Raw genomic sequence first — 26,874 nt, forward strand, 5'->3', positions numbered from 1 at the left:
ATTGAAACCTCCGTTTATGCCTTTAGCTTGGAAGCATAAATTAAAAACGTGCTTACATACAAAAAAAAACATTGTACAGAGGGATTGTTGTGCACAAACTAAGCCAGGCCTTCAATGAGGGAATCTAGCTCGCGAAAACAGGTCTTGCTCCTGGGCATTTGAGGTGAGACTACGGGGGTTTCCGGGAAGTTCCCAGAGAGCCCAAAAAAAGGAGGTTCCAGGGGGCTTCAGGGGTGTTACACGGGGTTGTTTCAGGGGATTTCAGGAGTGCTCTAAGGGCGTTCCGTCAGGTTTCGTTGACGCGTTAATGGTATTACGGGAATTTAGAGGCATTTCAATAGAATTAATATGATTTCAGGGACTATTCAAGGGGCTTTAAGGGGGATTAGGGGATCGGGTGATTTAAGCCTTCTGGGCTTACAAGAGGTTTCAGGGTCGTTTCTAGACATTTCAGAAAGTTTCAGGGAGTTTCATGAACGTTTTAAGGGTGTGCCTAGAGGATTTAGGAGCTTTTGATAGCATTTCAGGGTATTTCAAGGGGTTTTCAGGTGCGTTTCAGGGGGTTTTTGGAGTCTTATGAACGCGTCCCAAGGGGGTTTCAGGGGCATTCCAAATTGATAATGTTGATTGCAAGGGCGTTTCAATGAAATTACAGAGGTTCCAAGGGCGTATCGAGGCATTTCAGGTCTGGGCTTCAGGAACATCAATAAATCAAAATGGTTGCAAGTGCATGTCAAATGGATTACAGAGATTTCAGGCATGTAATGCTCATTGCCCAATGTGATGCACCGGAGACCCTATAAATCACCGAAAACGCGTCTGAAACCCACCGAAAATGCTTTGAAACTTCCTGAAATCCCCTTAAAACTCCTCAGATCCTATGTAATGCACCTGGGACCCTCCTAAACTTCCGAAAATGCCTCTGTAACGCCTCTAAAATCCACCGAAAGAGCTCTGAAACTTCTTGAACTGTCTCTAAAATTTCCCTTAAACCTCCTTGGTTCCAATGTAATCCACCGAAACCCCCGAAAACGCCTCCGTAACGCCTCTAAAATCCACCGAAAACTTACTGGAACTTCCTAAATTGTCTCTGAAATCCCTCAGAAATCCCCTCGGACGCCGTGCAACGTACCTGAGACCCACCGAAATCCTTAAAAACACCTAAGTGAGACCTCCGAAACCCGCCAAAACTGCTCCGAAATTTCCTGAATTGCCTTCGAAATCCCCTTAAAACTGTGGACCTCTTGTAACGCACCTGAGACCCTCCGAAACCCCCGAAAACGCCGTAATGCCTCTGAAACCCGCTCAAAATGCTCTGAAGCTTACTGGAATGCCTTCGAAATCCCCTTAAAACCCCCTGAAACGCCTTTGTCTTCACCGAAAAGGCTCTTCCTGAAATGCCACTGAAATCCACCTGAGAAACTCCCTCGGACACCATGTAACTTACCTGAGTAATTCTCACTGAGACCAGCCCACTATTTACAACTTGTTTTATAATGTTTCTGGTGGTGATTTTTTTAAGGGTCCCCGCCAAAAAAGTAAGGAAAATGCATTTGATAACTCAAATTGATGGACCCCCCCCGTAAGTTAGAGTCATACTCGATTTTGGTCAATTGTTGGCTCATTTGAACTCATTATAACTCGAAAGATACTTCTAAAACCTCCTCAAAATAAAACGTTGATAAAAGGAAAAGATAGAGCTATTTTTTGCAGTTCTAAAAAGTTGAGTCGGCCATATTGAGTTCAGCCACTATCTTGGATTTATATACCAAAACTTTATTTCACCATGTTGGCAGCCACCGATTTTCAAAATTGTTGTTGGCCTTTATAATTTTATTAGTTTATTAAATTCAAGATGGCGGTCGAATTCAATATGGCCGACTCAACTTTTTATAACTGTACAAAGTAGCTCTATCTTTTCTTTTTTCAAGAACGTCTTGATTTGAGGTGGTTTTTGGAAAAACTTTCGAGTTATAACTGTTTAAACGAGCCAACAATTGACCAAATTCGAGGGGTTCACAAAAAATGTTTTGGCGCTAACTTACGGGGGGTCCATCAATTTGAGTAACCAAATTCATTTTCCTTACTAATGTGGCGAGGACTTTCAGAAAATCGCCACCCTCAACATTTTTAAAGACAAGCTGTAAATAGTGGGCCGGTCTCAGCGAGAGTTACTCATCTGAGAACTTAAAAATCCCCCAAAAACACCTCCGCGTAACGCCTCTGAAACCCACCGAAAATGCTCTGAAACTTCCTCAAGTGTCTCCGAAATCCCCCTGAACCACGCCTGAGAACTCCCCTGGAACCCACTGAGACCCATATTGAACAGCCCCTGAGGCCCTCTGGAACCCATTTGAGACCCCTTTAAACGCCATTGAAACCCCTTGAAGCGCCCCTGAGACCCCCTGGAACCCCCTACCCAAGTAATAATTCCATTGCTGGTTGGTTTTGTTCGATTTGCATTACTGTTTTATTAACAGCAATAGTCAAAACTCACAGTTTTATTACCACTTTTATCAAAACCATCTATGAAAAGCTTTATAGCATTCTTAAAGCTATCCTTAAAATTGAAATTCAACAAAAGTCTTCAATAAGGGAATTTTATTACCGTTTTAAACTAGCAGTAAAACTGTCAGAACTCTCAACAGATGGACTTTTTGTGTATCTTGTAAGAAGGACTAGAAGAAGGGTGATATTGATCCCATTATAGAAAAGGCTGTATAAATTCACACACTCAATGAAGTATTCTGGTCTTCGGCGAAGTTGTTGCAAATTGAGTCCTCTATTGAGAAAAAATGGGAATATTTTATTTGAGACTTCATGAACAACAAGAAATGAAATAATTGACATAGCAGCTGTTCTAGAAGCTTAATTTGGATATGGGTTATGTTCATATGTATTCATTTAACCTTCGTTACGAATATCAGACGGTGTTTTATATCTGGAATGTTCTAGGTGCTGCAAACTGTTCAGTAGTGAAGTCCTTCAAATCTACAAGCTTAGTTTTATGTGTTTTCGCCATAAATAATAGCATTGCAGAATCTACTGGTATCAGTGAAGCTCTTGACATCAACAATGTCATTTATAGACACTATAGGGATGTTTCAGGTCAGCCAAATTACCTTGGAGTTTAGAACTTCAGATCTACACTCGTCACAGTAGCCACATCTGTTATACTGACTTACGTTGCCTAATCAACCACGGCTACCGGACCAATCTGAAGTCTACTAGATATATTATAAACCATTGGGATGTTCAGAATCTTCAAACTGTCCTATAATGAAGTCCCTCAAATCTACAAGAATTACTTTGTGTTTTCGACATGAATAATAGCATTGCATAATCTGCTGGGATCCGTGAAGCTCTTGAAATCTTAAATACCATCTAGAGACACTATAGGGATGCTCCTGGTCAGCCAAACTACCTTGGAGTTTAGAATTTCAAGTCTACACGCGTAACAGTAACCATAGTTGCTATACTGAGAAACATTGCATAATCAACCGCGGTTACTGTACCAACCTGAAGTCTACTATACATTATTAAAAACCTTTGGGACATTCTCCTATACTGGGGTTGCGTCTAGGGATATTTCAGGTTACCAAACTATCTTGGAGTTCAGAATTTCACTCGTAACAGTAGTCATATCTGCTAAACTGAGTAATGTTGCATAATGACCGTGATTACTTGACCATCAAAGTCTACAAGATATTATTAAAAAATCTTTGGACCATTCAGGGTCATTCAAACTGTCCTATATTGAAGTCCTTCAAATCTACAAGAATAATGTCATGTATTTTCGCCATAAATAATAGTAAAGTAGGTAGATTTTTTTTTATGGAAAAAAGAAGTAATGGAACACTAAGCCTTTGTTCTCACGACCTGCTCGGGAGACTAACTTCTTCCCAGGTTTCGAGTGGGGAATTTGAATGCGAAGACCAAGCGCGTTCATGTGATTATTTTAAAGATACTGGAACAAACGCAGAGAAGACAAAGCTATCTAGCATTCCGCTCCGTTCTTATGCTAGATAATTAAAATGAATAATACAAATATGCCTTTTCATTTGAATAATAATTGAGCGAGAGGGGGTACCGAACTCCGTTCGACTTCGGCAAGGGACAGAACTTACCATATTTCTTGTTGTCTTTGCCTTTGTCTGATTTTCCTCGCTGCAGCTTGACGCGGTTCTCGTCCTCAATGTCGTCGTAGTCGGGCTGTGAAATTACGAGAAAAAAAAAGACAAACGAAGAAACCAGATTAGAATGGTGCTTACGGCGGTGGCGGGGACTTCTACGACCTGAACGCTTCGTCAAGTGACGAACTTTCGATTTTCATCCTAACAAGTAGGTAACTCACCTTCACCATCTCGTGCGACGCGTACAGATTGTCCCGCGGAGGTAGCTTCGGTGGTTTCTCGCTGCGGCGCTGTCCCATCGGTTGGCCGCCCTGGCCGCCGCCCATCAGGTGATCCCGGGAGGCACCGACCATGCCGCTGCCGCTGGCCCCGAAGCCGGAGCTACCCGAGCTGCCGCCGCCGTTGCCGGCCACGCTGTACGGGTCCTCGTCCGGGATCGGGATGCGCGGACGGTTCTTGATGTCCACCGGGCGATGAACTGTGGGTAAAGGAAGAAAAAACGAATGGTGTCATTTCGGTGAAGTTCTGACTTATTTTATTTATTTTTTGGCTTTGTTTCAAAGGGGAGGAAACTGGTTCCGATTCTAATCGGTTCGGTGGCGGGTTCTTGTTTTTTTTTTCTGCACGCAGAAATGCAAATTATTCCGAGATAAAATGTCAAGTGTGTCTTTGGTGGTGGTTGGATTATTAGTCGGAGGGGATCCGGCAACCGAACTGGTTCGCGAAAAAAAGGTGTGGGAATTAATGGATTTTGGCGAGCCGAAACAAGTCACGGCTGGTAGTGCATTTCGTTCGCAGATGCAGTTGATGCAAATTAATAACTGTTGTCGTGACTGTCGTAGCTTCAAACTTGTTGTTGATATGAAAATGCGATCAACATTTATTGCTTGCGAATGGTAAGTTTATCGGACCGGTTCGCCGCCGCATTTCCCAATTTGAAACATGCCAGGAACAAGACTGTGAAGATTTATCGAGGCCACAGCACGGTGTTGATACAAAGAAATAATTCAGTAAAATTGTAAAATAGTTTTTCGAAAACAAATCAAAGTGAAAGCAATTTAAGACGTATTATAGCTAGAATATCACACGAAACCTGCAATAGGCTCCTAAAATGAAAAATATTTTCCCGATTTCGTTGTATAATACGAAGAAGCATGCTATTCTGATATCAATAGATTTTTATCCGAACTTAAACAATGACAGAATAGTTAATAAACTCGAAAATAAAATAATGGTAAACAGTTCTTGTTTGACATTCGTGGTCAACCTTGACGTTACGAAAGTGGACCGACGGGTTGCAAAAGAAATCACATTGGCTCACTTTTGACAACAAATGTTCCTGTTTGACATACACGGTAAACAAAATTTATTCAAAATTGAGTGCTACACAAGGAGAGTTTGAAAAATTGTTAATTTTTTCGAAAAGTTATTTTATGGGCTTCCCCTGATAGGAATACATGCAAAATGTGTAAATATGTGTAAAATGCTTGACCGATTTATGCAAAAATTGAGATAGGCCTTTAGGAGCCTATTGTTGAATCGAGATCATTTCTACGCGTACAGGGGACGGAGATAGTCTTGACTCCGTAGCTTCACTGAAAGGCGGCTTGCAGTAATGACAAGCATTACAATGTTTTTAAATTTACCATGGCAAAACATGATCATCGACCCTCCAACGCTTCTTGTGTGCGTTTTGTTTGTTCTCACATCAACCGGATCGATAGCCTAGTGGTAGCGTGCGAGCCTGGTGATGTCAAGGTTCTTGGTTCGAATCCGGTTGCCAACAAAAAATTTATTAAATTGAAAATCGAGTCCATGGTAAAATTGAAAACATAATTCTGTTGAATTAAAACGTAACTCAGTCTGCACAAATTTAGTGGCGTTGTGTTTTTAAATTGACCCTCGGGATAGTAATTTTTACCGTAAGCCGCCGTTCAGTGTTGAGAGAATAGACGGGTGTCTTGGTGTCACATGGATGTCAAAACATTTTCAGGCGATTTGTGTAGTAGTCCCAAAAAAGATTGATAATTTTTGTTATCTCGGTCACTCGAGCCAAGAGATTTATAACAAAACTTGTAACAAATTTGTTCTGAAATATATAACCGAATTTGTTATAATTTTGTTATGATTTCACAAGTTTCGTCTAACAAAATTTGATATAATCTTGTTATGGTTATATCTCAATTTGTTATATTTTAGTTTTAACTGGAACGAGTTTTGTTAGAATTTTTGTTATTTTAACTGCCATCGGTACATGTTTTAAAACAACCGTTGTTACAAAAACCATTGTAATAAAATAACACAACCTGTAATAATTTTGTCGGGGTGGCAGTGTTCTCAAGAAAAAGACACCGGTAAAAAAGTTTTTAATTTATTTTTTCCAAGAGTTACGTCTGTTTGTCTGTGCTAAAATAATTCCACAAGGATCCTCTGAATACATCTTCGCAGACAGCTTTGAGAGAATACCAGAATACACTGTCCAGAGCAGAGGAAAAAAGCTCAATGATTGCAAATTTTGATATGCAGATCATAAAATGATATTTGTTTGCTTGAGATAAAAGGTAAAAATACTAAAAATAATAACTCAAATTTACTCCTGGAACATCGTCTTCATAGTACATTTAGCTCTTGGTAAGATCTCACCAATCACAGTGAGCTATTTGATTGGTCCTCAAATATCAAATTTTGCTATTGGTCAGAAGGTTCAAGAAAAAAGTTTTGATATTATTTTCAGTACTTTTACCTCTTATCTCAATCAAACCAACATCACGTTTTGATCGTCAGTACTTGACCTCTACCCGGGGTACCTAACTCTATCCCTTCACCCTATCCTCTATCATACTCTCCATCCTACTTTTTTTTATCTGTATTAACGAGATTTTTAGCCCTTGGCTAGTTCATCTCGGGACCCACGCTTTACTTCCCTTCCGAAGGAAGAACTCACATTTTGCGAGTTTGTCGGGAGTGGGATTCGATCCCAGGTCCTCGGCGTGATAGTCAAGTGTTCTAACCATCACATCAGGTCCGCTCCACTCTCCATCCTACTATCTTCCCTACCGTCATCCCTACTGGTTTCCCTATTCACCATTCTAACCCTTTACCCTACCTAACCCATTACATTACCCAGTCAACCAGTGATCGTACATTTTACATGCGCCTAAATGCACGCATATGGCCTCCACTTTATCATCTTATGCAACATCTTATACGATTACTGGTTGTCTGGGTACCTTACTCCTTCCCTTGCACTTGTATGCAAATGTTACCCACTTGGATGCAAGCATTCCAGATAGATAGAGTTTGTTCAGGCATTTGGAAAAGATTTACTCCTGAGAATTTTCCGGGGTTCATTAGAATTATATCAGGAAGTTCTTCCCTGATTTTCACCTGAAGTTTTACCAAGAATTGCTCTTGTGACAACTAATTTATTGCTTCTTACCGGCTATACTAGTCTTATGTGTATTGAATAAACGGGAAAAATTCGAAGACGATTCTGCGGAATTTTTATTACACCAACGAACCTAACCTCAAAATGACTGATAACTCTCAGGTCATTTTGACAGATGTAACATGAGTATGCAAAAACGTCTACAAGATCGGCAAGGTAGAATATACACGGAACTACAAATGAACCCAAATTTAAGTTGTTTTGACGCAATCCCGGTCTTCCGTGGAATTATTCAAATTTGCGTCAAACAGCGATAGTGGCGAGTGAGTAGTTCTCGTTTGAGAGCGGCAAAAAAATTAACCCAGTGGTAAGTTATTTTCACCCAACGGAGGCCTCAATTGACGCAAATTTGGGTTAACTCAAGAAAACCCAAATTTGGCTTCTTCCACGGAAGAGCAGCGGATGCGTCGGTGCTTCTCTCTTTGTTTTCGAAAACATTGCGGTGGGGCGAGGGAGAAAACAACCCAATTGAGTTAAAACTTTAAGCAGTTTAGTCAAATTTGAGTTTTTAAAACTTATTCTTTGGGTTATAATATTTTTCCGTGTATGATTCGTCTTTTTCGTGAATGTGTGTGTGTGTGTGTCAAAATGACCTGAGAATTGTCAAACATTCTCATGGATAGCTTTGTTGGTGTAATGAAGAATATAAAGAAACTGTATCCGAATCCGGTTAACAAAGGTAACCATGGCAATGGCGGCCCAGTGTGCGTTTTTAGGGGAGAGCAAAGGGAGGTTGCAAAAACTGTCCGTTATCAATAATGTACGGTACCGGCGACCGCCACGGTACAATCTTGAGCGACTGAAACAACCGGATGTCGCGCAGCATCTCGAGGCAGCGGTGCCAGACGAGGGCGAGCTCGATGTGGCCCATTCAAAAGACTGCTGGAGTACAGCAGGAGCATTCATCAACGACGCAGCCGAGAGCACCATCGGGTACGTGGAACGGAATCGACGGAACGAATGGTTCGACGAAGAGTGTAGAGCGATTTCGGAGGAGAAGAACACAGCATGGGCGGTAATGCTGCAGCAAGGAACCCGACAGAAGGTGGAACGTTACAAACAGAAGCGGAAGCCACAGACCCTCTTTTTTCGGAGGCAAAAGCACCGCCTGGAAGAAGCGGAGTGCGAGGAAATGGAAATGCTGTGCTGTTCTCACGGAACACGGAAGTACACTACGAGAAGCTTAACGCATCCGGCAATGACTACGTGCCGTGAGCCGAAATATGCAAGGACATGGACGGAGGCCTCTTGACGGACGGACGTGAGGTGATCGAAAGGTGGAAGCAGCAATTTAACGAGCACCTGAATGGCGTGGAGGACGTAGGCTCGGGAGATCACGACAACGGAGGGAACGACTACGCGCCAATGCAGAAGAGGACGGAAATGAGCCAACTCCCACGCTGAGGGAAGTTAAGGTTGCCATTCACCAGCTCAAAACCATCAAAGCAGCTGGTAAGGATGGTATCGCAGCTGAACTCATCAAGATGGGCCCAGAAAAGTTGGCCACCTGTCTGCATCGGCACATAGTCAGGATCTGGGAAACCGAACAGCTACCGGAGGAGTGGAAGGAAGGGGTAATCTGCCCCATTCACAAGAAAGGCGACCATTTGGAATGTGAGAACTTCAGGGCGATCACTTTTTTGAATGCTGCCTACAAAGTGCTACCCAGATCATCTTCCGTCGTCTGTCACCTAAAACGAACGAGTTCGTGAGAAGTTATCAAGCCGGCTTTATCGACGGCCGGTCGACAACGGACCAGATCTTCACCGTACGGAAAATCCTCCAGAAATGCCGTGAATACCAGGTCCCAACACATAACCTGTTCATCGACTTCAAAGTGGCATACGAAAGTATCGACCGCGAAAAGCTGTGGAGAATCATGGACGAAAACGGCTTTCCTGGGAAGCTGACTAGACTGATTAAAGCAACGATGGACGGTGTGCAAAACTGCGTAAGGGTTTCGGGTGAACTATCCAGTTCATTCGAATCTCGCCGGAGACTGCGACAAGGTGACGGACTCTCGTGCCTACTCTTCCACATCGCTCTGGAAGGTGTAATGCGCCGAGCCGGGCTCAACAGCCGGGGTATGATTTTCACAAAATCCGGTCAATTTGTGTGATTTGTGGATGACATGGACATTATCGCCAGAACATTTGGAACGATAGCAGAACTGTATACCCGCCTAAAACGCGAAGCAGTAAAGGTCGGACTGGTGGTGAATGCGTTGAAAACAAAGTACATGCTGGCAGGCGGATCCAAATACGACCGGGTCCTTCTAGGTAGTAATGTGACGATAGACGGGAATACTTCCGTGGTGGTGGAGGAATTCGTCTACCTCGGATCCTTACTGACGGCTGACAACAATGGTAGCCATGAAATACGAAGGCGCATCATCAGTGGAAGTCGAGCCTACTGTGGGCTCCATAAGAAGCTGCGGTCTAAAAAGTTTCACTCACGCACCAAATGCACCATGTACAAGATGCTGATAAGACTGGTGGTCGTCTATGGACACGAGACATGGATCATGCTCGAGGAGGACCGGCAAGCACACGGAGTTTTCGAGCGACACGTCTTAAGGACGATCTTCGGCGGTGTGCAGGAGAATGGTGTGTGGTGGAGAAGGATGAACCAGTATTCAGAAGGTGGCCAAAGCCGGAAGAATACGGTGGGCAGGGCATGTTGCAAGAATGCCGGACGACAATCCTGCAAGGTTGGTGTTCGCGACTGATCCGGTTGGTACAAGACGGCGTGGAGCGCAGAGAGCACGATGGGCGGATCAGGTGGATCGTGACTTGGGGAACATTGGGCGTAACCGAGGATGAAGAGCGGCAGCCACGAACCGTGTATTATGGAGGAATATTGATGATTCAGTTTTATATTGAATTTGATGTAATACTAAGGGGCTCCCAAGTGGTTACAGGAAGGTACCAGGAGATCGTAGCGGCATTGAAGGGGATCCTAGGAGGCTTCAGGGGTATCGCGGTGTTTTTTGGGGTTCCTGGAGGGCTCTGGGGCACTTCATACTATTGAAACGCTCCTGAAATCCCTTTGAAATACCCCTGAACGCCCTTAACCCTAGTCGTGCGTTGGGGTCATTATGATCCAGTCAGGCACACTGAGCATATATCATGTCAGCGTATTGACACCCCTCCAGAATAATAACCCTTGAAACGCCCCTGAAATGCTTCGAAACGCCCCTAAACCTCCATGACTCCATTGAAATGCCTTTAATCCTCCTAGGATGCTAGGCTCGGCGAACCACGATAGCGTAGTGTACGTTCAGCGAGCCTTTCTGGGTAATATTGATCCCTATTTATCGTACTAGGATTAAACCATCGTAATCCATTAGAAATGTCCCTGAGACCCCTTGGAACACCTTTAACATGAAACATCAAGAATACCTTTTTCAATTTAGCTTACAAACTTTAGAGATACACATTTGACCACGTTGTAGTTGATTAACCTGAATTTGATCGTTTGCAAAAAGATGCAGGTATACCAAATCAATCGCTTTTGTTTACGAAGATAAAAAATAGTACTTTCTAAAACGTGAGTAGGGGTTCAAGTTGACCATTTTGGCATTCTCTTATGTGTAATATCGAAACCCTCCTTGAAACGATCCTGAGAACCTCTAGAAGCGTCCCTGAAATGCTATCATCCGCCCCTGAAAGCTCTCGAAACCCCCCTCAAGCATTCCTGAAACTCTCAAAAACGCCTCTGAAATACCATGAAACGCCCCTTAAGCCTTTGTTATACTTTTTAAAGGCTCGTGAGACCCCCCTACCTCTTGAATGGCCCTCGAAGGCCCTTGAAACTTTCTTGAAAGTGTCGTAATACTATTGCAACGCTCTTGAAATCCCCGTAATCTCATTGAAACGCCAATTGTCGGAACGCCCTTAAAAGGCTCTTGAAACCTTCTCCTGAAACAATCCTCTGAAACGCCCCTGAAGCCCATTAGAACCCTCTTTTGTTTTGGGCTCTCTGGGAACTCTCTGGAGCAAGAACTGGCGGGTAGCTTCAGAGGAATTGGAGGCGTTTCAAGGTGTTTCAATGCGTTTTAAGACGTTTCTGATTGTTTTAGTGGAGTTTTAGGAGCTTTATTAGGCTAGGTGTGATTCACAAGGTTTACTGAGGAGTTTGAGAGATGTTTGAATGCATTTTTAGCTATTCAGATGGTTTTAGAGGCCTTTTGTGGGACTTCATAGTCTTTCAGGTGAGGCGCACGAAGTCTCAAGAGGGTTTCAGAGGCGTTTCAAAACATTCAGGGCGTTTCAGAAGGTTTCAATGGTTTTTTAGAGACCATCACTGGTTTTAAGTGGATTTCATGGGGGTTTCAGGAGGTATCAGTGGCGTATCAAGGCATTTCAATGCTTTTCAGGGAGTTTCAGAGCGTTTTAGACGATTTTAGATGGGGTCATAGGATCATGGGATCTCAGGTGAGTTAAACAAGGGTTTCAAGGGATTTCAGAGACGTTCTATACGTTTTAGGGCGTTTCGAAATATTTTTAAAAAGTTTCGGAAGGCTTCACTGGCTCTCAAGTATGTTTTAGGCAAGCTTAGGAAAGTTTCCACGGGTTTCAGAGGCGTTTCAAGGCGTTCAAGAACGTTTCAAACGGTTTCAGAAAGGTTTTAGGGGGCTTCACAGGTTCTCGGATAAGTTTCGCGAGGAGTTCAGGGGTTTCCAGAGGCTTTTCAAGGTGTTTCTTTCGACCTTTCTTTGTTAAAGTCCTAAATTTATGTACAAAATAACCTTTTTTACGCCTTTTTACCTTTCTCGTACACCAAAATGTACTGAAAGCCAACACCAAAGTTTTTGAAATGCTTCCATCACAAAAAACAATCAGCAAAATAAATTGCTGATTTTCAGCACAACGTTGCTGATCTACTGTCAAAATTGCTTGATGGCCGATTTTTCGGATTATAGCTCGAATCGAACCGAAATTTTACCGCATTGTTTGCTATTAAAAAAGCCGTTCCAAAGTTAAGGCCATTTTTGTGATCCGGACCAGCACCGGTAGAACTGAACCACGCCTCATCATGCGACACATCAAACCGCAGCGATTTTTGTAACCTTCAGCATGGTTGACAAATTTTGTGCAGAAATCAACACTGGAGACCAGAAATTCCACGAACTCGGCCCAAAATTCAAAATGGCGGTCTAATATTCAAGATGGCGGCTCAAAATTCAAGATGGCTGCTGTTTAATAGAATTTTAGGCTGTAAAACCATGCAATGTGGGTATTTTTGGTATGGGGAAGCGGAAGATGTCTGCAGTTCAAAAATAGTGAGCCCAATATCCAAGATGGCGGTCTAAAATCCATGATGGCGGCTTAAAATTTAGGATGGCGGCTGATTAATGAAGTTCTAGGCCCTAAAACCATGCAATATATGTAGAAGATGAGCATAGTCCAAAAAAGGCAACCAGAATATCCAAGATGGCGGCCTAAAATCCAAAATGAAGTTTTAGACCTTAAAACCATACAATATGGGTATATTTGGTATAGGGAAGATGTCTTAACTCCAAAAATGGCGACCAAAATATTCAAGATGGCGGTCTAAAATCCAAGATGGCTGCTCCAATTTCAAGATTGCGGATATTTAATGGTGTTTTAGGCTCTAAAATATGCAATATACTATGAGGAAGAAGTCTGAAGTCCAAAAATGGTGACCAGAATTTCAAAGATGGCGGACTTAAATCCAAAATGGCGGCCCAAAATTCAAGATTGAGGCTTATTTTTAAGTTTAACTCAAACATCAAAAGCCAGATAGACGATATGATTTCTGGTGCCATGAAATGTATGAAAGTGCGATATTCATCAACATGTTACTCGAGTTTTATTGAAATAAGTTTTTGAACGCACGAGACTGGCGCCATCACCACTAGTTGGACTATTTAGGGTTTATATTTATGCACAAAGCATACAAAGAGATTCCAGAGTAATTATAAAGAAACCCCATTCTATCACTTTTCGACGTCTTGGCATTCAACGTTTGGCTTTTGACGTTTTGGTACTCAACCAAAACAAAAAAGAAAGTGGACGAATTTACTAATACAGGAGAAGTAGAAATTAAAAAAAGAAAGAAAGGAAAGAATGGCGGATAAAAAAAATACTTAGAAGGAAAATCGACAAACAATAAGAAAAAAAGCAAAAGAAAAAGGAGACAAACAGAAACATTGAAAATAGAAGACTGCTGACTCAAAACAAAACAATTCAAAGTTTCACTTAAGTAAGACCAGCACATACATGACGAAATGGCCATGTACCCTACTGTTACACCGAGTTACAGTTCGTCTTCCGCCTTCAAGATATCACACATTCTCGCACTAATTCGCCGCTGCAAACCTTCTCGGAAGAAACAACCTTAGGTACAGTGATAAAGAATGCGTCGGGCCCCGATTGTGCTACCGCTTCTTGATACACACGCACGCCCTGGAATGCCAATGACAAACGTCAAGCTGCGTTTTTACGACCGTGTGGTGTGCTGTGCACTGTGCAGCAACAACGGAATGCACTTGTCCGTTCGCGTTCTTCTGCCAGATTCAGAGGAAATCTCAAATTTTAAAATTACCCCTTCGCGAGTCGAGTGGACTACATTACCAACCGGGGACCGGTTCAGACAGAATCTCATCATCATCACAGTCAGTCATCCGAATCCCATTTTTTACGGTTCTAAGACGCGATTGAGTATCATCAGCCAGCGCAATCAGCGCACACCGCGCGCGTTTGACAAATTGCAAGGACTGCGCGCTGCGGCTGATGGCCGCTTTTTGTCCGCGCATATTGGAACACACAGGGGCAGTTAACATTTCAACACTGGTTTCGAATTTTTTCGGTTGTTGAACATTTTTCGACTGGGGGCTGTTCCTAAACCTCAGATCCCCCCCCCCCCTCACCACTCGTAGACATCTGTTCATACAAAAGTTTTGAAATTTGTATGGAGCGTAGACTTTGGCTAGACACCCCCTCCCCCCAAAAAGTCCACGTGGTTTATGAACGGCCCCCTGGTCGTTTTCGGTCAATCATCATGAGTCGGAAGGAGCTGAGAAAGTGTGGCGACGTGGAGTTAAGAAGACATCTTGCAGTCCATTTGGGCGGTTTTTTCTTGATTGGAAGCAAGATTTAATTGATATTCTGCTCAGTGCCAGCTCAGTTGACAAATAAAAAAGGACAAAACTCGGTTTCGTTCGTTGAACCTGTCTGTGACTGTTCTTTTTAAGCGATCAATTATTGCAGCGAGACGTGCATAAGTTATTCAAGTTTTTTTTTGTAATACTCCTTTTATCTAGCAGGACCATGTTTTGCACTGGTTGAATTTGGGAAACAGTTGTAATACTTATGAATATTGCAGTTTTCAGTGTAGGAAATGAGCATAATGGTATAGAAAGCCTACTATGCCCGGTGCGAACAGCATACAGTGAGACTATGCGTGGCCAAGGCATATCATATCACAAGGCAGGCTAATTATCTACATCTTAATGTATGTGTAAACATCAATTTTGGATGTAAACATGTGACATCGTTCTTATCGTCCTTTCACGTTGATCAAATCAGCGTAGATTACTAGATCATTTTGTTCACACCTTCGAGAGATCTCAACTACGTCATTAAAAAACTGTCAGATTTCCGGAATGTATCACCTTCTAAATGTTGTACACCGTGTGCGTGGCTAGTTTCAGAAAATTGTTAGCCATGAGTGCATTAGTAGGTGTGGAAGAGTAGGAATGAAACAAGATGAGATCTTTATGATTTATTCTTTGTATCCTATATTGTTACGTAATTTTACATCTATCATGTATATCTGAAGTTTTAATGACAACTCGAAATTGAACTCCTAGAAATTTCACTTTAAATGTGTTTAGATTGACGGCTGCCAATCGGAGTAAAAGGCAACATGGTGTGCTTTCGTATTGTATCCCTTTTTGCTCGACGCCATCTACCTGCTCTTGTACCTACAAACGTTCACCTTTCAACACTGATCGTTTCCTTTCAATCAATATTTATTACAATACCATTGATGGCAAGCATAAATAACTGAAAGCGGTGCATAATAATGCGTCCGCGTTTCCCGCGTTGGATTGCGAGTGAACCCACCGCTCGTGATAAAGCTGCGAAAATGTCATTTATTGCGAAAATGATGGAATTTAACATTTAGCGATCGGCTATGGACCCAGAACGGCGGTCGAATGCAGAGGAACGAACGTTCACTTTCCGTTCGCTCCTTTGAATGCACTTTTGGGTCGCGGTCTTGGTGAGTTTCCTGACAAAGAAAGAACGCAACAGTCAGTCCCCGCCGCGCCGTCTGTCGATGCTTTCAATATTCAAGTTGTCAGATTGCGAACACTTTAGAGGAAATCCGCGGATAGCATTTCAGTGCCTACTTTTTGTGAAAGGTATAGATACGTCGCACGCTATGTCCAAAGGGAAGTATTATGAAAATCGAATGTACCTCAAATGTTATTCGATAGGATCGTAGATTTGGACCTCTAGTTTCAGAATCTGTGCGGTTTAAAATATTTCATCTTGGGTTTTTCGATTTTTTTTGATTTTTTTTTCTTATTTTTCTCATTTTATGGTTAATTTCATCCCATATAAAAATGTATGGAAAAAAAAACCCAAGATGGATTATTTTAAATCGCACATATTCTGAACCTTGAGGTCCAAAAATATGGTTCTAGCGAATAAACTTCGAGGTACCTACATTCACTTTGCATAATACTTCCCTTTGGACATAGCGTGCGTCGTAACGGTTCAGTCATGGTCTGCTTACATTGTTCAATTCTGAGAGAGAGAGAGAGAGAGAGTCAGTTGAGCTCGATTCTAGTAGGTAAGGCAATTAACGAGCCCTGACTAGCCAGCGGTGTGGAGTGCTTAGATCACTGTGTGAAGGTAAACAATAACGATGACGAAGATGACGATCATGCCACAGCAACAAAGCTAGACTCCCTGGAGTCCGGCGATTGTGGTCGCCGTTCGTCGTACACGTAGGGAGTTGGTACGTACGTACATAGATAGGTAACTACGGATGGCTGCTGGTCCTTTGCGCCGCCGGGTTGACAACATGTCGAGATCGAAACAAGCCGATAATGGCCGGGCACAACTGTGCAACAAATTTCATAATGGGCGCCCGTGGCCACGGTGGTCACGTGTGATCCCAGGCCATTTATGGGGGAACTGGGGATGAGTTGGCTACAGCATGGTAAATGGAATGGTACCATTTTTGACTTTGATTTTTATTTAAATCCTGTATCCTGATTTTTTTTTCAAAACTTTCGCTTAAAACTTCTCCGGAGCAATTTTTGATGCATTTCAAAAGATTTCTCAAAAAATAAAAACGATCAAGGTTTGCCACAATACAATACTTCTTAATTACCTTATTATTCCTGATATATCCTAGCTCGAATTGGTACACACCAAACCCTTACAGCAAAGTAAAAATCACCCAAACGAATTGCTGAATCTTTAGAAATATTTTGCTGGAATCCAGCCCAACCTTGGCATTTATCAGCATAAATTGTTGGATGTTTCAGAAAATGATGCTGAAATTCAGCAATGTTAATTGTTGATTGGATTTAGTATAGCAAAAATCAGAAATATTGGCTAGTTATCTGCCAAAAATGTTTAGAGGGTATTATTAAAAATTGACAATTTCCATATAATTTCTCAAATTTGTTCCAAGTTCTTTCCCATGCAAATTGCAGATTTAATTCCAAGAATTTTGCTGAAAATTTCACCAAGTCTGCGCATGAAATCACCACAGGAGTTCGAACTTAAATGTTGTAGCTATTTCCATTAAAATTTCATTCATTTTTGTCTGGACTGCACAATATTAGTTGACCACTGATATTGCACCAGCTCCGTCATTATTACAGTAGGCCAATGAAAATCAGGACTATCGCTCAAGATCATCATAATTTATTTGATAAATTTGTTGTTTTAGTTCAACCTTAAACTTTTTTAAACATACAAAACTTATTGTTTTTAAACATCATCCTGGTACGTCTTAAATTAAATTTTTGAACGAATTTCAAAGATGGCCAATCAGCTGTATCAATACACCAGTTCTGTTGGAAGAAGGAAAGTAACAGTGTTTCTACAGAGCGCATGCTGACTTGGATCACAGTCTGCCTGTCAATATCGGAAATTTTATTGTCATTGATAGTGACAGAGGGCAGCTCTGATTTTAAAAGGAAAATTTGCGAGGATTTTTTGAAAATTTCCCGATAATGCTATTTTTATGAGAAAAGGGAAATTTTTATGGGAAAAGTCAAATTTCTTAAAGTAATTTAGAAGTTTTTCTTCAAATTCCATCAGTTATTCAAGCAGCTTCATTTTTTAGTAGGTAATTCCGAAACTTGTGAGTTCACATTAGAAAGCTGGATAGCCTTCGAAGCAGCTTCTGATGGAACTTTCTCAAAATGAATGTAAAAATAAATCTGTGAATCTCTAATCTAACCTTAACAACATTTGCCATTTCTCAGGTCGTTCGACAGATCACAAACATATCTTCTACTTTACCGACCTTAATGCCGTCCACTTTTTGCCCATGGGTCACATCTGTCGAGTGACCTAAGAACTGTCAAACACTTTGAGGGTTAGGTTTTGTTGTGTAATGAAGAATTGCGTGAAACATGGTCAAACTTGTGGTCAAACTTATTTTACATTTCCTATTGAGATTTGAACCGGGTCCTCCTGCGTGATAACCTACCGTCGCGTCGTATCGATGCGCTGTTGTAGACTCTATATAAGATAAGGTTAACTGCGCTACTGTACAAGTGTGTAAATTCGAATTTCCATGGAAGTAATCTTCTTTATATATAAAAATGAGTTTGAAGTCCCTTTGAGGCAACAAAACTCAAGAACGGTTGAATCGATAAGCATGGCTCTTGCACGGTTCGATTTGTATTCATGTAAGTAAGAAAATTGATAGAGTACTGATTTCTCATGAATCGGGAAGAAAATCAACACGACAGAAATGAAACCAATCTAGAGTGCGCTGGAAAAAATACCTTATCAGTTGTCACACAACTCTTGGCAAGACAAAGTTTGCCGGGACAGCTAGTTTTTGATAAAATGACCGAAAATATCTCAGCATATCAAGCTACTGAAATGAACTTTTAAGCATATGAAAAATCCAATAAAGTTCCGAGTAGCATATTAAGCAGCTTTCAAGCTTCAAGAGGCTAACAATCCGCCTTATAAGGGAAGTTCCAACAAGGCTCATTGTTAGCCTCTTAAACAGCCAGAAAGTTCTATTCGGAACTATATCTGAACTTCGTGGAACTTGAAAGTGCATTTTGTCATGGGAAGTGGAACTTTTGGTTACTGGGTTGGGAAAACCCCCGATGGAATTCCCGGAGAAGTTTCTGAAGCAATTTTCGAAGGAATTCCAGGAGAAATATTTGGAGGGATTTCTGGAAGAATCTGGTGTGGAATTTCTGTAGGAGTCAAACAAAGAATTCCAGCAGAAATTTCTAGCAGGAGTAACATAAGAAATCCCTGGAATTCAGGAGGAATCCAAGGAAAACATGGCAGGAGAATTTTCTGAAGGAATCCTTGGAATAATTCATGGAACAAATTGCAACAGGAATTTCTGGCGGAATCCTGGGAAGAACTCCTAAACTAAATCCTAGCAGGAATGTTGAAAAAATTACCGAATAAATTCCTTAAAAACTCTGGAAAACAATTATCTTTGCAGAATCTCTCAAAGAAATTCCAAGAGAAACCTCTAGGGAAATCACAGAAGAAGTTTTTGGAGGAATTCCTGGAGGAACCCCATTCAAAAGCTCTCGGTAGATCCCAGTAAGACTTTTTGGGTGAATCTCAGCAGGAATTTCTTGAGGAATCACAGAAGGAGTCCATACGAAATCTCTGAGTGAATTCTTGAAGGAATTCTTGCTGAATTTTTGTGAGTTATTTATGAAAAAAAAAATCAAAAGGAAGTCTATTAGGAAGTGCTTGAGCTTTTCTTTGTAGGTATTTCTAGAGGAACACTAGCACGAATAACTGGAAGAATTTCAGTAGGAATGAAAGAAATCCAAAATAAATATTAATTGAAAAAGCATTAGGGAACAACATTTTTTTCTTAAAAAAAACAAAACCTTTTCGAATTGGTTTTGTCATTTTTTTTTCTGAGGGTGCATAAAAACCTGTCACCACTGTATGGCTTATTAATAATGGACCAAACAGTGATTAAATAATGTGTTATTTATATGCTTGCAATACTTACTTGTAACAAACTTCTTTTTAATATATAAAATACAAAAAAAAAATAAAAAAAAATATAAGTGAAGCACCCTACTGGGTAAATAATATGAGCTTCGGATAACTTTCTTCCCATAAAAACATTTGGAATGCTCAGGTTCATCATCAACATTTAGAACAAAATTCGTGAAAAACATTCTTTGCTTCGATTTAACATCTGAGTGTAAAATTAGCTTTAAGTTAAAATACACAAAGAAAAAGCTTAAAAAAACGATACAATGTAATGAAAATATGAAGCAGTTACGTTATATCAACGTATGACTTTAAACTCAGTGTTTTTTTCTGAGGATTTTTTTCCAAGAGCTTTGACAGCTGCTTCAGGATTTTTTCTTTAAATATAAAAAAAAATCATTTTTTTTTTCAAAAGTTTCAATATTTTTATATTTTTGTTGGTGACTATTGCCATAATTTTTAAAATTATTTGCCAGGATATGCGATTGCCTATCACTGCACATAGGGACTGAGTGTTACAAGTAATTTCACATCCTTTTTGAAAACAAGCGATTACAGCACCGATTGATCCCGTTCTTTTTATTTTTATGCGTGCTCACTTCTAACAAAAAAAAAAAAATAACAAGTAAACAGCGCTTCAACCCGTTGTTTTTCGTAAAATGAGAAAAGGGAGCCATATGCTTAATTAGGGAATCAATGCCCTATTTAACCGGAAAATTTACTATCAAAGGGTTTTCAAACAAGGCATAAATTTCCTATTTTTACCGAAATTCTCAAAATATTTTTTTTGAAATATTTGCTTTATTTAAAAAAAACAGCTGTTCATATAATTATCCAGAAATGAATAAAGTTACTCTCTACTAATAAGAAACAATTTTTTTTTGTCAGAACTGCTCATATTTGACTCAAAATGTTTACTATCAATTTATCAAAAAAAAAAAAACACACACACACACACAGAAACTTTACGAAGAGTTTAGAAAGAATTAAGTCACACAACATTTCAGCAGAAATTCATCACCGAGCATTTACTTAAGGTTCCCGACACAATTTACTTTAAAAATTCATTAAGAGTATGCTCTGGTGGATGCTACCAGTGCAGTGGTCCTGTCAAGATTTCTTTTAGAAATCCAATAAAAAATATGTCCTCGTCAAGATTTTCTCTAGAAGTCCAACTAAAGGTATTCAAAAATATGTAATGTAAAAAATGGAAGAGCATTCAAGAATGCCGTAAGTATTTACCCAATTTGTCCTATTCGAAAATTTTTCTCGACATCGGTCAGATACTTTTCACAAGATTATCGTTAAGAATCCACATGAGAATCCACCTTAAAGTTTTGGCCGACTCCTCTGAAATTTACGATAGCATTTTCTTCAAGAATTTCATAAAATATTCTTTTCGGTATTTCCCAACAGGTTACTGTTGAAAATTTTAACTAATAAAAATCTACTCAAGTTTCGCTTGATACCATTTGTTTAGAAAGGATTTTTCAATAGGATTTACACTATATTCAATTGATTCTATCAGCAAATTCGATTTATTTTCCAAATGTTTAACGATTTCCCCATTTTTTATCTGTATTTACGAGATTTTTAGCCCTGGGCTAGTTCATGTCGGGACCTACGCTTTACTTCCTTTCCGAAGGAAGAACTCCCATTAATTTTCAAACGAAAGTGTCAAGACATATTCGATTTTCTTCGCATTACAAAACCAATGTTTTTTTTTTTTCAAAAAACTTCAGAAATTTCCTTATGTCTTTTTATATGTTTTGTGAAATAATTTTACATAAAATTGAGGAAATACTTTACCGAATATCCCATTTCAATTCTGTTTTCCAACAATTTATCACCACCGTGAAGTTTCAGCATAGTATTCATGAAATTGAAGAAATTTGAACAGAGCTTCATTCTCGGTTTTTTAAGGAATTTTCTTTAAAAATTTTGGACCTTTATCGAGAATACTCATAGAGAACATTCAAAAAATTGTACTAGGAGTGACTTATTGATTTCCCGTCATTAGAAGAAAGGAAATTTCCTTTATAATTTTCCAACGAAAGCATCGAGATGAACTCCTGTAGCTGTTTCATGAATTTTCCGTTAAGTTATTCACTTCACCAACATTTTTTTAATTTTTTTTCCAAGAACTTCAGAATTTGCCTCATGTACTCAACTCAAAGGGTATTCTATGATGCAATTGAAGTTTTTTTCCGTTATCTTCTGGGAACTGTTTTATACATTGTCATGATAGAATAGGTAACTCAAAACTGTGGAAATACTTCACCAAAAGTCCCATGATTGAAGTTCAGAAATTTTTACTAGATTTTTCAACGATTTTCTTAAATAATTCCCCCAGTACGTTTTTCTGCAAATTCTGCTGTGATTTTCGCAGACATTTTTAAGAGAATTCTTCAGAAAATCCTCAATGGATTTTTTCAGGGATTTAAAAAAAAAGTTTCTCAAGCAATTTTCCTTGAAATTACTTCCAGAGTTCCTATGAAATTATTTTTGTTTTTAAGGTATTCTCTCAGACATTCATTCAGAAAGTCCTCCAGAGAAAACTTAAATGTTTTCGAAAGTATCACAAGTAGTTTTTTATGGGATACCCTTAGGATATTCTCAAATGATTTCTTTAGAAATTCCTTCAGAGGTTCTTTCAAAAATTCTTCCAGTATTTTTTGTATAATTTCTGAAAGAACTTCAAAAATAAATTCCTAGAGAAATATCTGAAGTAATTGATGTAGGAATCGCTGAAGGAATCCCATGTAATTTTTCTGACGATCCCGCTGGATAAATTTCTCAATATAATCCATGTAGGAATTTCTCAAGTAATGTTGCGAATTTCCGAAAAAAAAAACAGTTTTGAATAAAATTTAAGAGGGTTTTCTGAAAAACTGCATGGATAATCTTTGAAGAAATCTCTTGTGGGTATTCGTGAAGAAATCTTTGAACTTCTGAAGAAGTTTCCAAGTGAAATCTCAACAAAGCTTTCTAAATAGTTTTCCAAATATTTCAATAGAATTTAAATTTTGATTTTCAAATTGTCTTTAATACTCTGTCAGGAGTTTCTTGACATCTGTCGTGAATATCCCTAGACAAAAATTAGATTAGGAATATTCGCGTGAATTCTCACAATTACCTCATCTCAGAGTATTTTCATGCTTTCCAACGAAAATTTCCAAATATTATATTCGTTCCGTTTTTTTTTCATCTCACTAGGAATTCTCACTTCCTCCCGCTTTCCAAATTATTCAAGCGGCAATTCGGTTGAAAATACTCGATTTTCTCTTCATTTTCGATCTTTCGACCATTGTGTTCAAATTCTCAATAAAAAATAAAAAAATAATAATTCGCTTCGATGATTTCAAAGTTTTTTTTGTTCCATAACAAATTTTTAATAATTTAAAATAGAAAAACCGCTCTTCTAAGCACATCTAAGCCATGTCGTTTTCAATGCAAGCCGTATTTTTTATCCATCATAGACCCATTTTTATGATCAACTTGTTTCACAAATCAATATGCAACAACAACATTAAGCACATTTCATTTATTCCAAAATGTAGTTTTAGATAGAGCGAATGGGACAAGTTTGTAGAAAAACAACATCCCGACTAGGAGATTCTAACAAAAATGTAACACAATTACAACAAACCATGATCAAATTCTGTTCAAAATCTTAGATTTTTTAAAATATCATAACACAATTATAACACATCTATATATATAAAAATGCAGTGGCATACGTGGGACCGCGCATAACTTGCGAACGGGTGGTCCGATTTGGGTCGTCTAAGTTTTGTTCTGTTAGTTTTCACCCAAGGAAGGTTTATGAAGCCTAAAACTTGGGAAAATTGAGAGTTTTTGAAAATCGGGTGTTCATACATTTTGAACGGGGACTTGGGCGCTTGGCTAGGGGCTGGAAACGTCAAAAACGCAGTAGGCAAGACAAAGTTTGCCGGGTACAGCTAGTTATGATATAAATGTTGTTTGATAACTCATTCGGATAGTATTGTTACAAAGCATTTCAACAAATAATAATAGAAACTTATTATATTGAAACCAAGAAGCATATCTCGTTTTGTTATAATTTTGATCTGATTGTAACACAATAAATTATTTTCATTTTGTTCCGTATTTAGTCATTTTAACATCATCCTTCATCTAGTTTATAACATAATAAGTTAAAGAAACTGGGGTCTCCAGTTAGCCTAGTGGTTAAGGCTTTGGATCGCCAATCCGGAGACGGTGGGTTCGATTCCCGTTCTAGCCGGGAAAATTTTCTTGACTCCCTGGGTGTTCGCAATAGCGAAGGTTCGTAGCGGATCACCCGTATCGCCACCGCATAACCGAGTCGCATGTTTTCAACGTGCACGCCAAACACGTCCGATCCCGTCCATCACGAGCTTTGCCAGCCAGTAGAGAAAAACGAAGCCAACCGCCGCCTTGCATCACCGCATCACCGTGTGGATCGACCGACCAATCAGGAGCAAGCTCGAAACGGAGGGGAAATTCAAATTATGTAACTGCTATAAAAGGGATACCAACCCACGCAGTGGGATTCAGTTTTGTTACAACAGTGAAGGAATAAACATCTCTTTAGTTTAAGTGTTTTCGTAACCAAAGTGACAAACCCAGCCCAGCTAGGAAAGCAGATTCCGGAGTGCAATCGATCCCGTGTCCAGCCAGTTCAGCTTGGTGCCAGCGGGCCGTTCCACTTGAGTCGTGGCTTTCTATCACCCAGTGCTAGCTCGCTACTTTCCCAGCTCTTTTCAGAGCTACCACTTGAGAGTTATTCAAGTAGTCGATGCTCCCCGCGAGGTGAAATGAAAGCCACATTTTCCTGGTCGGCACCAAGCGTAGTTTCGTCGGAGGATTGTGCTCGTCCACCATTCGGCGTCGGTCACGGGCCTGCGGCCTAGCCTTTCGTGTGTATGCGTGTGGTAGTAGTGGATTACCACAGCGCCAAGCACAACTGTCGACCATCCAGCGTCGGTAGTGCTCAGCTTCGGCAGTGTGCCGAAAGCGTCATCGTGTGTGCACGCGCTGGCAGTGTGCCATCGCGTCGTCGTCGTCGTCGTCGTCGGCAGTGAGCCGACTACAGTGAAGTGTGTGTGTGAGTAGCTAGCAGAGCTCGGCACAGGGCCGATTCTGCCGGCACGAAATCATCGTCATCGCCGTCGGCAATGAGCCAAGCGGCATCGCATCCTCGTCGTCGTCATCGTTGTCGGCAGTGAGCCGACTGTGGTGAAGTGTGTGCAGCTAGCAGGTGTTGGCACAGGGCTGACTCTGCTGGCTCGAATCCTACGTGTTATGCATGTTGGCAATGAGCCAACACTGGGCATAGGGTATCATTGTACTTGCCTCACAATATACCAATTCATGCAATCAATGGCAGGCAAAGAAAGCCCTTCAATTAATAACTGTGGAAGTGCTCAAAGAACACTAAGTTTGAAGAGAGGCCAAGTTCCATTGAGAACGTCAAGTCATTAAGAAGAAGAAGAGGAAGAAGAAGAAGTTAAAGAAAAATGTTTTAACATCGTATAGATATGCTTAGAAAAGCAGAATATAGTATGCAAATTAAAAGTGAACAAAAAATTTGAAGTACATTCTCTGATCCAAAGGCTATACGTAAGTTCTTATTGCATCACATGCATCGTACCCCCCGTTCCCCCCAACTATGATGCACCAAAGTCCATGGTTTTCGGTTCTGGTTCTCAGAGAATGGAACCATATTTCACATACATTTCCCCCTGATCGTGGACTTGCCATCTACTCTACTGAGCAAGAAGAACAAAAGCACGGAAGGTCAACCGCGAGAGGTGAACACTGTCTAACGATAATCGCTACCACCACCACGTCGCGTCGCGTCGGTCGATTGTCATGAAAATCCCATCATCACCGATCGGGTGATCGGGAGGGAAAATTGATACCGCACCGCGATGATGGCACCGGGGCAACTGTTAGAGTAGGTAACTGTTCCTCCCGTGTGGGAACTTAAGAACGGTGCGCGGTGCTCTCTTACCTGGAGGTAGTTTGCTCTTGAGCATATCCATCGCCACCACGTTGATGATCAGCACCCAGATCGGGCAGTCCAGGATGTCGTTTTCCGATTTGACGAACGCGATCGCCGACAGGCACTGGGTCTCGAGCCGGCGGCGGTCCGGATAGGCGCGCCGCAGTTCCCGGTTCACGTTCGACTGGAACTTTTTCATGTCGAATAGCTGGGGAATGTGGGATTGTGTGAATATAGTTTCAGTGTGTTAATCGATTATGTTCTCAGGTGAGCTGTAAGACGCATACTTACCTTAACTATTTTCTCACTCTCGATGGCCTGGCCGGGCAGTTTCAGAATGTCTGCTCCGATGGCTGTTTCTTCGTTTGGCTGGCTGGCTGTGCTTTTGACGTAGACATTGCTTTTGGAGTAGCGACGGATGAGAATGTTGCCGGCATCGTCCATTTTGATTTTGACTCCCTGGAATGATAAGAGATATTGATTATCAATAATTATTTATGTTATTTTTCATTCTTATACTGCTAGATAATGGAAGATTACATGAACGTAACAGCAACGATCAACAACATAGCAAATAAAACTAACATTCTACTAGGGTTTAAGGGGTTTCTAATGTAACTTTTGGAAGAATAACTGGAGGAGGACTTGAAGGACTTTGATTTGCTGAAGGAACCTCGCAGGGAAAATTTTCAAAGGAATTCACTGCAAATCACTGGAAAAATTCTTGTAAAAACTACAGTTCATGGTAAATTCCTTGATAAATTGTCTCAGGGCTCCTTATGCAGAACTCTTGGACAAAATTTGGAATGAATTTACTGACGAGCTTTACGGATAAATTTGTGAAGGAGTGCCTGCACTAGAGAAAAGCCTGACGAATTACTTGATTATCGCCAGTGGTTTCACGGGGGAATGTATTCATTGAATTCTACTGGAATTCACAAGTGAGTAATTTGTTTTTTTTGGCTTAATTCTTCCAATAATTTTTTATAAGTCCTTTTTTTTTAATTTCGATCATATTTTAATATTTTTCTCAAAAGTCGTATGTGACACGCGGCTCGTAGTTTGGTA

At 40.5% G+C, this 26,874-nt stretch overlaps 1 protein-coding gene across 4 annotated transcripts in view; it reads right to left on the reverse strand.

The window, feature by feature from the left end:
* The window catches only part of LOC109418098 (uncharacterized), a 734,843-nt gene that overhangs the window by 4,391 nt on the left and 703,578 nt on the right, over positions 1–26,874 (reverse strand). For all 4 annotated transcript variants that reach the window (XM_019692282.3, XM_019692283.3, XM_029870885.2 and 1 more), the window contains exons 6-9: positions 26,098–26,265; positions 25,816–26,014; positions 4,355–4,611; positions 4,128–4,212 (exon numbers count right to left, since the gene is read on the reverse strand). In XM_019692282.3, the coding sequence (XP_019547827.1) occupies positions 4,128–4,212; positions 4,355–4,611; positions 25,816–26,014; positions 26,098–26,265 (709 nt within the window). The remainder of the gene's footprint in view (positions 1–4,127; positions 4,213–4,354; positions 4,612–25,815; positions 26,015–26,097; positions 26,266–26,874) is intronic.

The sequence above is a fragment of the Aedes albopictus genome, chromosome 2, assembly GCF_035046485.1.
Source record: "Aedes albopictus strain Foshan chromosome 2, AalbF5, whole genome shotgun sequence".
Classification (NCBI taxonomy): Eukaryota; Metazoa; Arthropoda; class Insecta; order Diptera; family Culicidae; genus Aedes; species Aedes albopictus.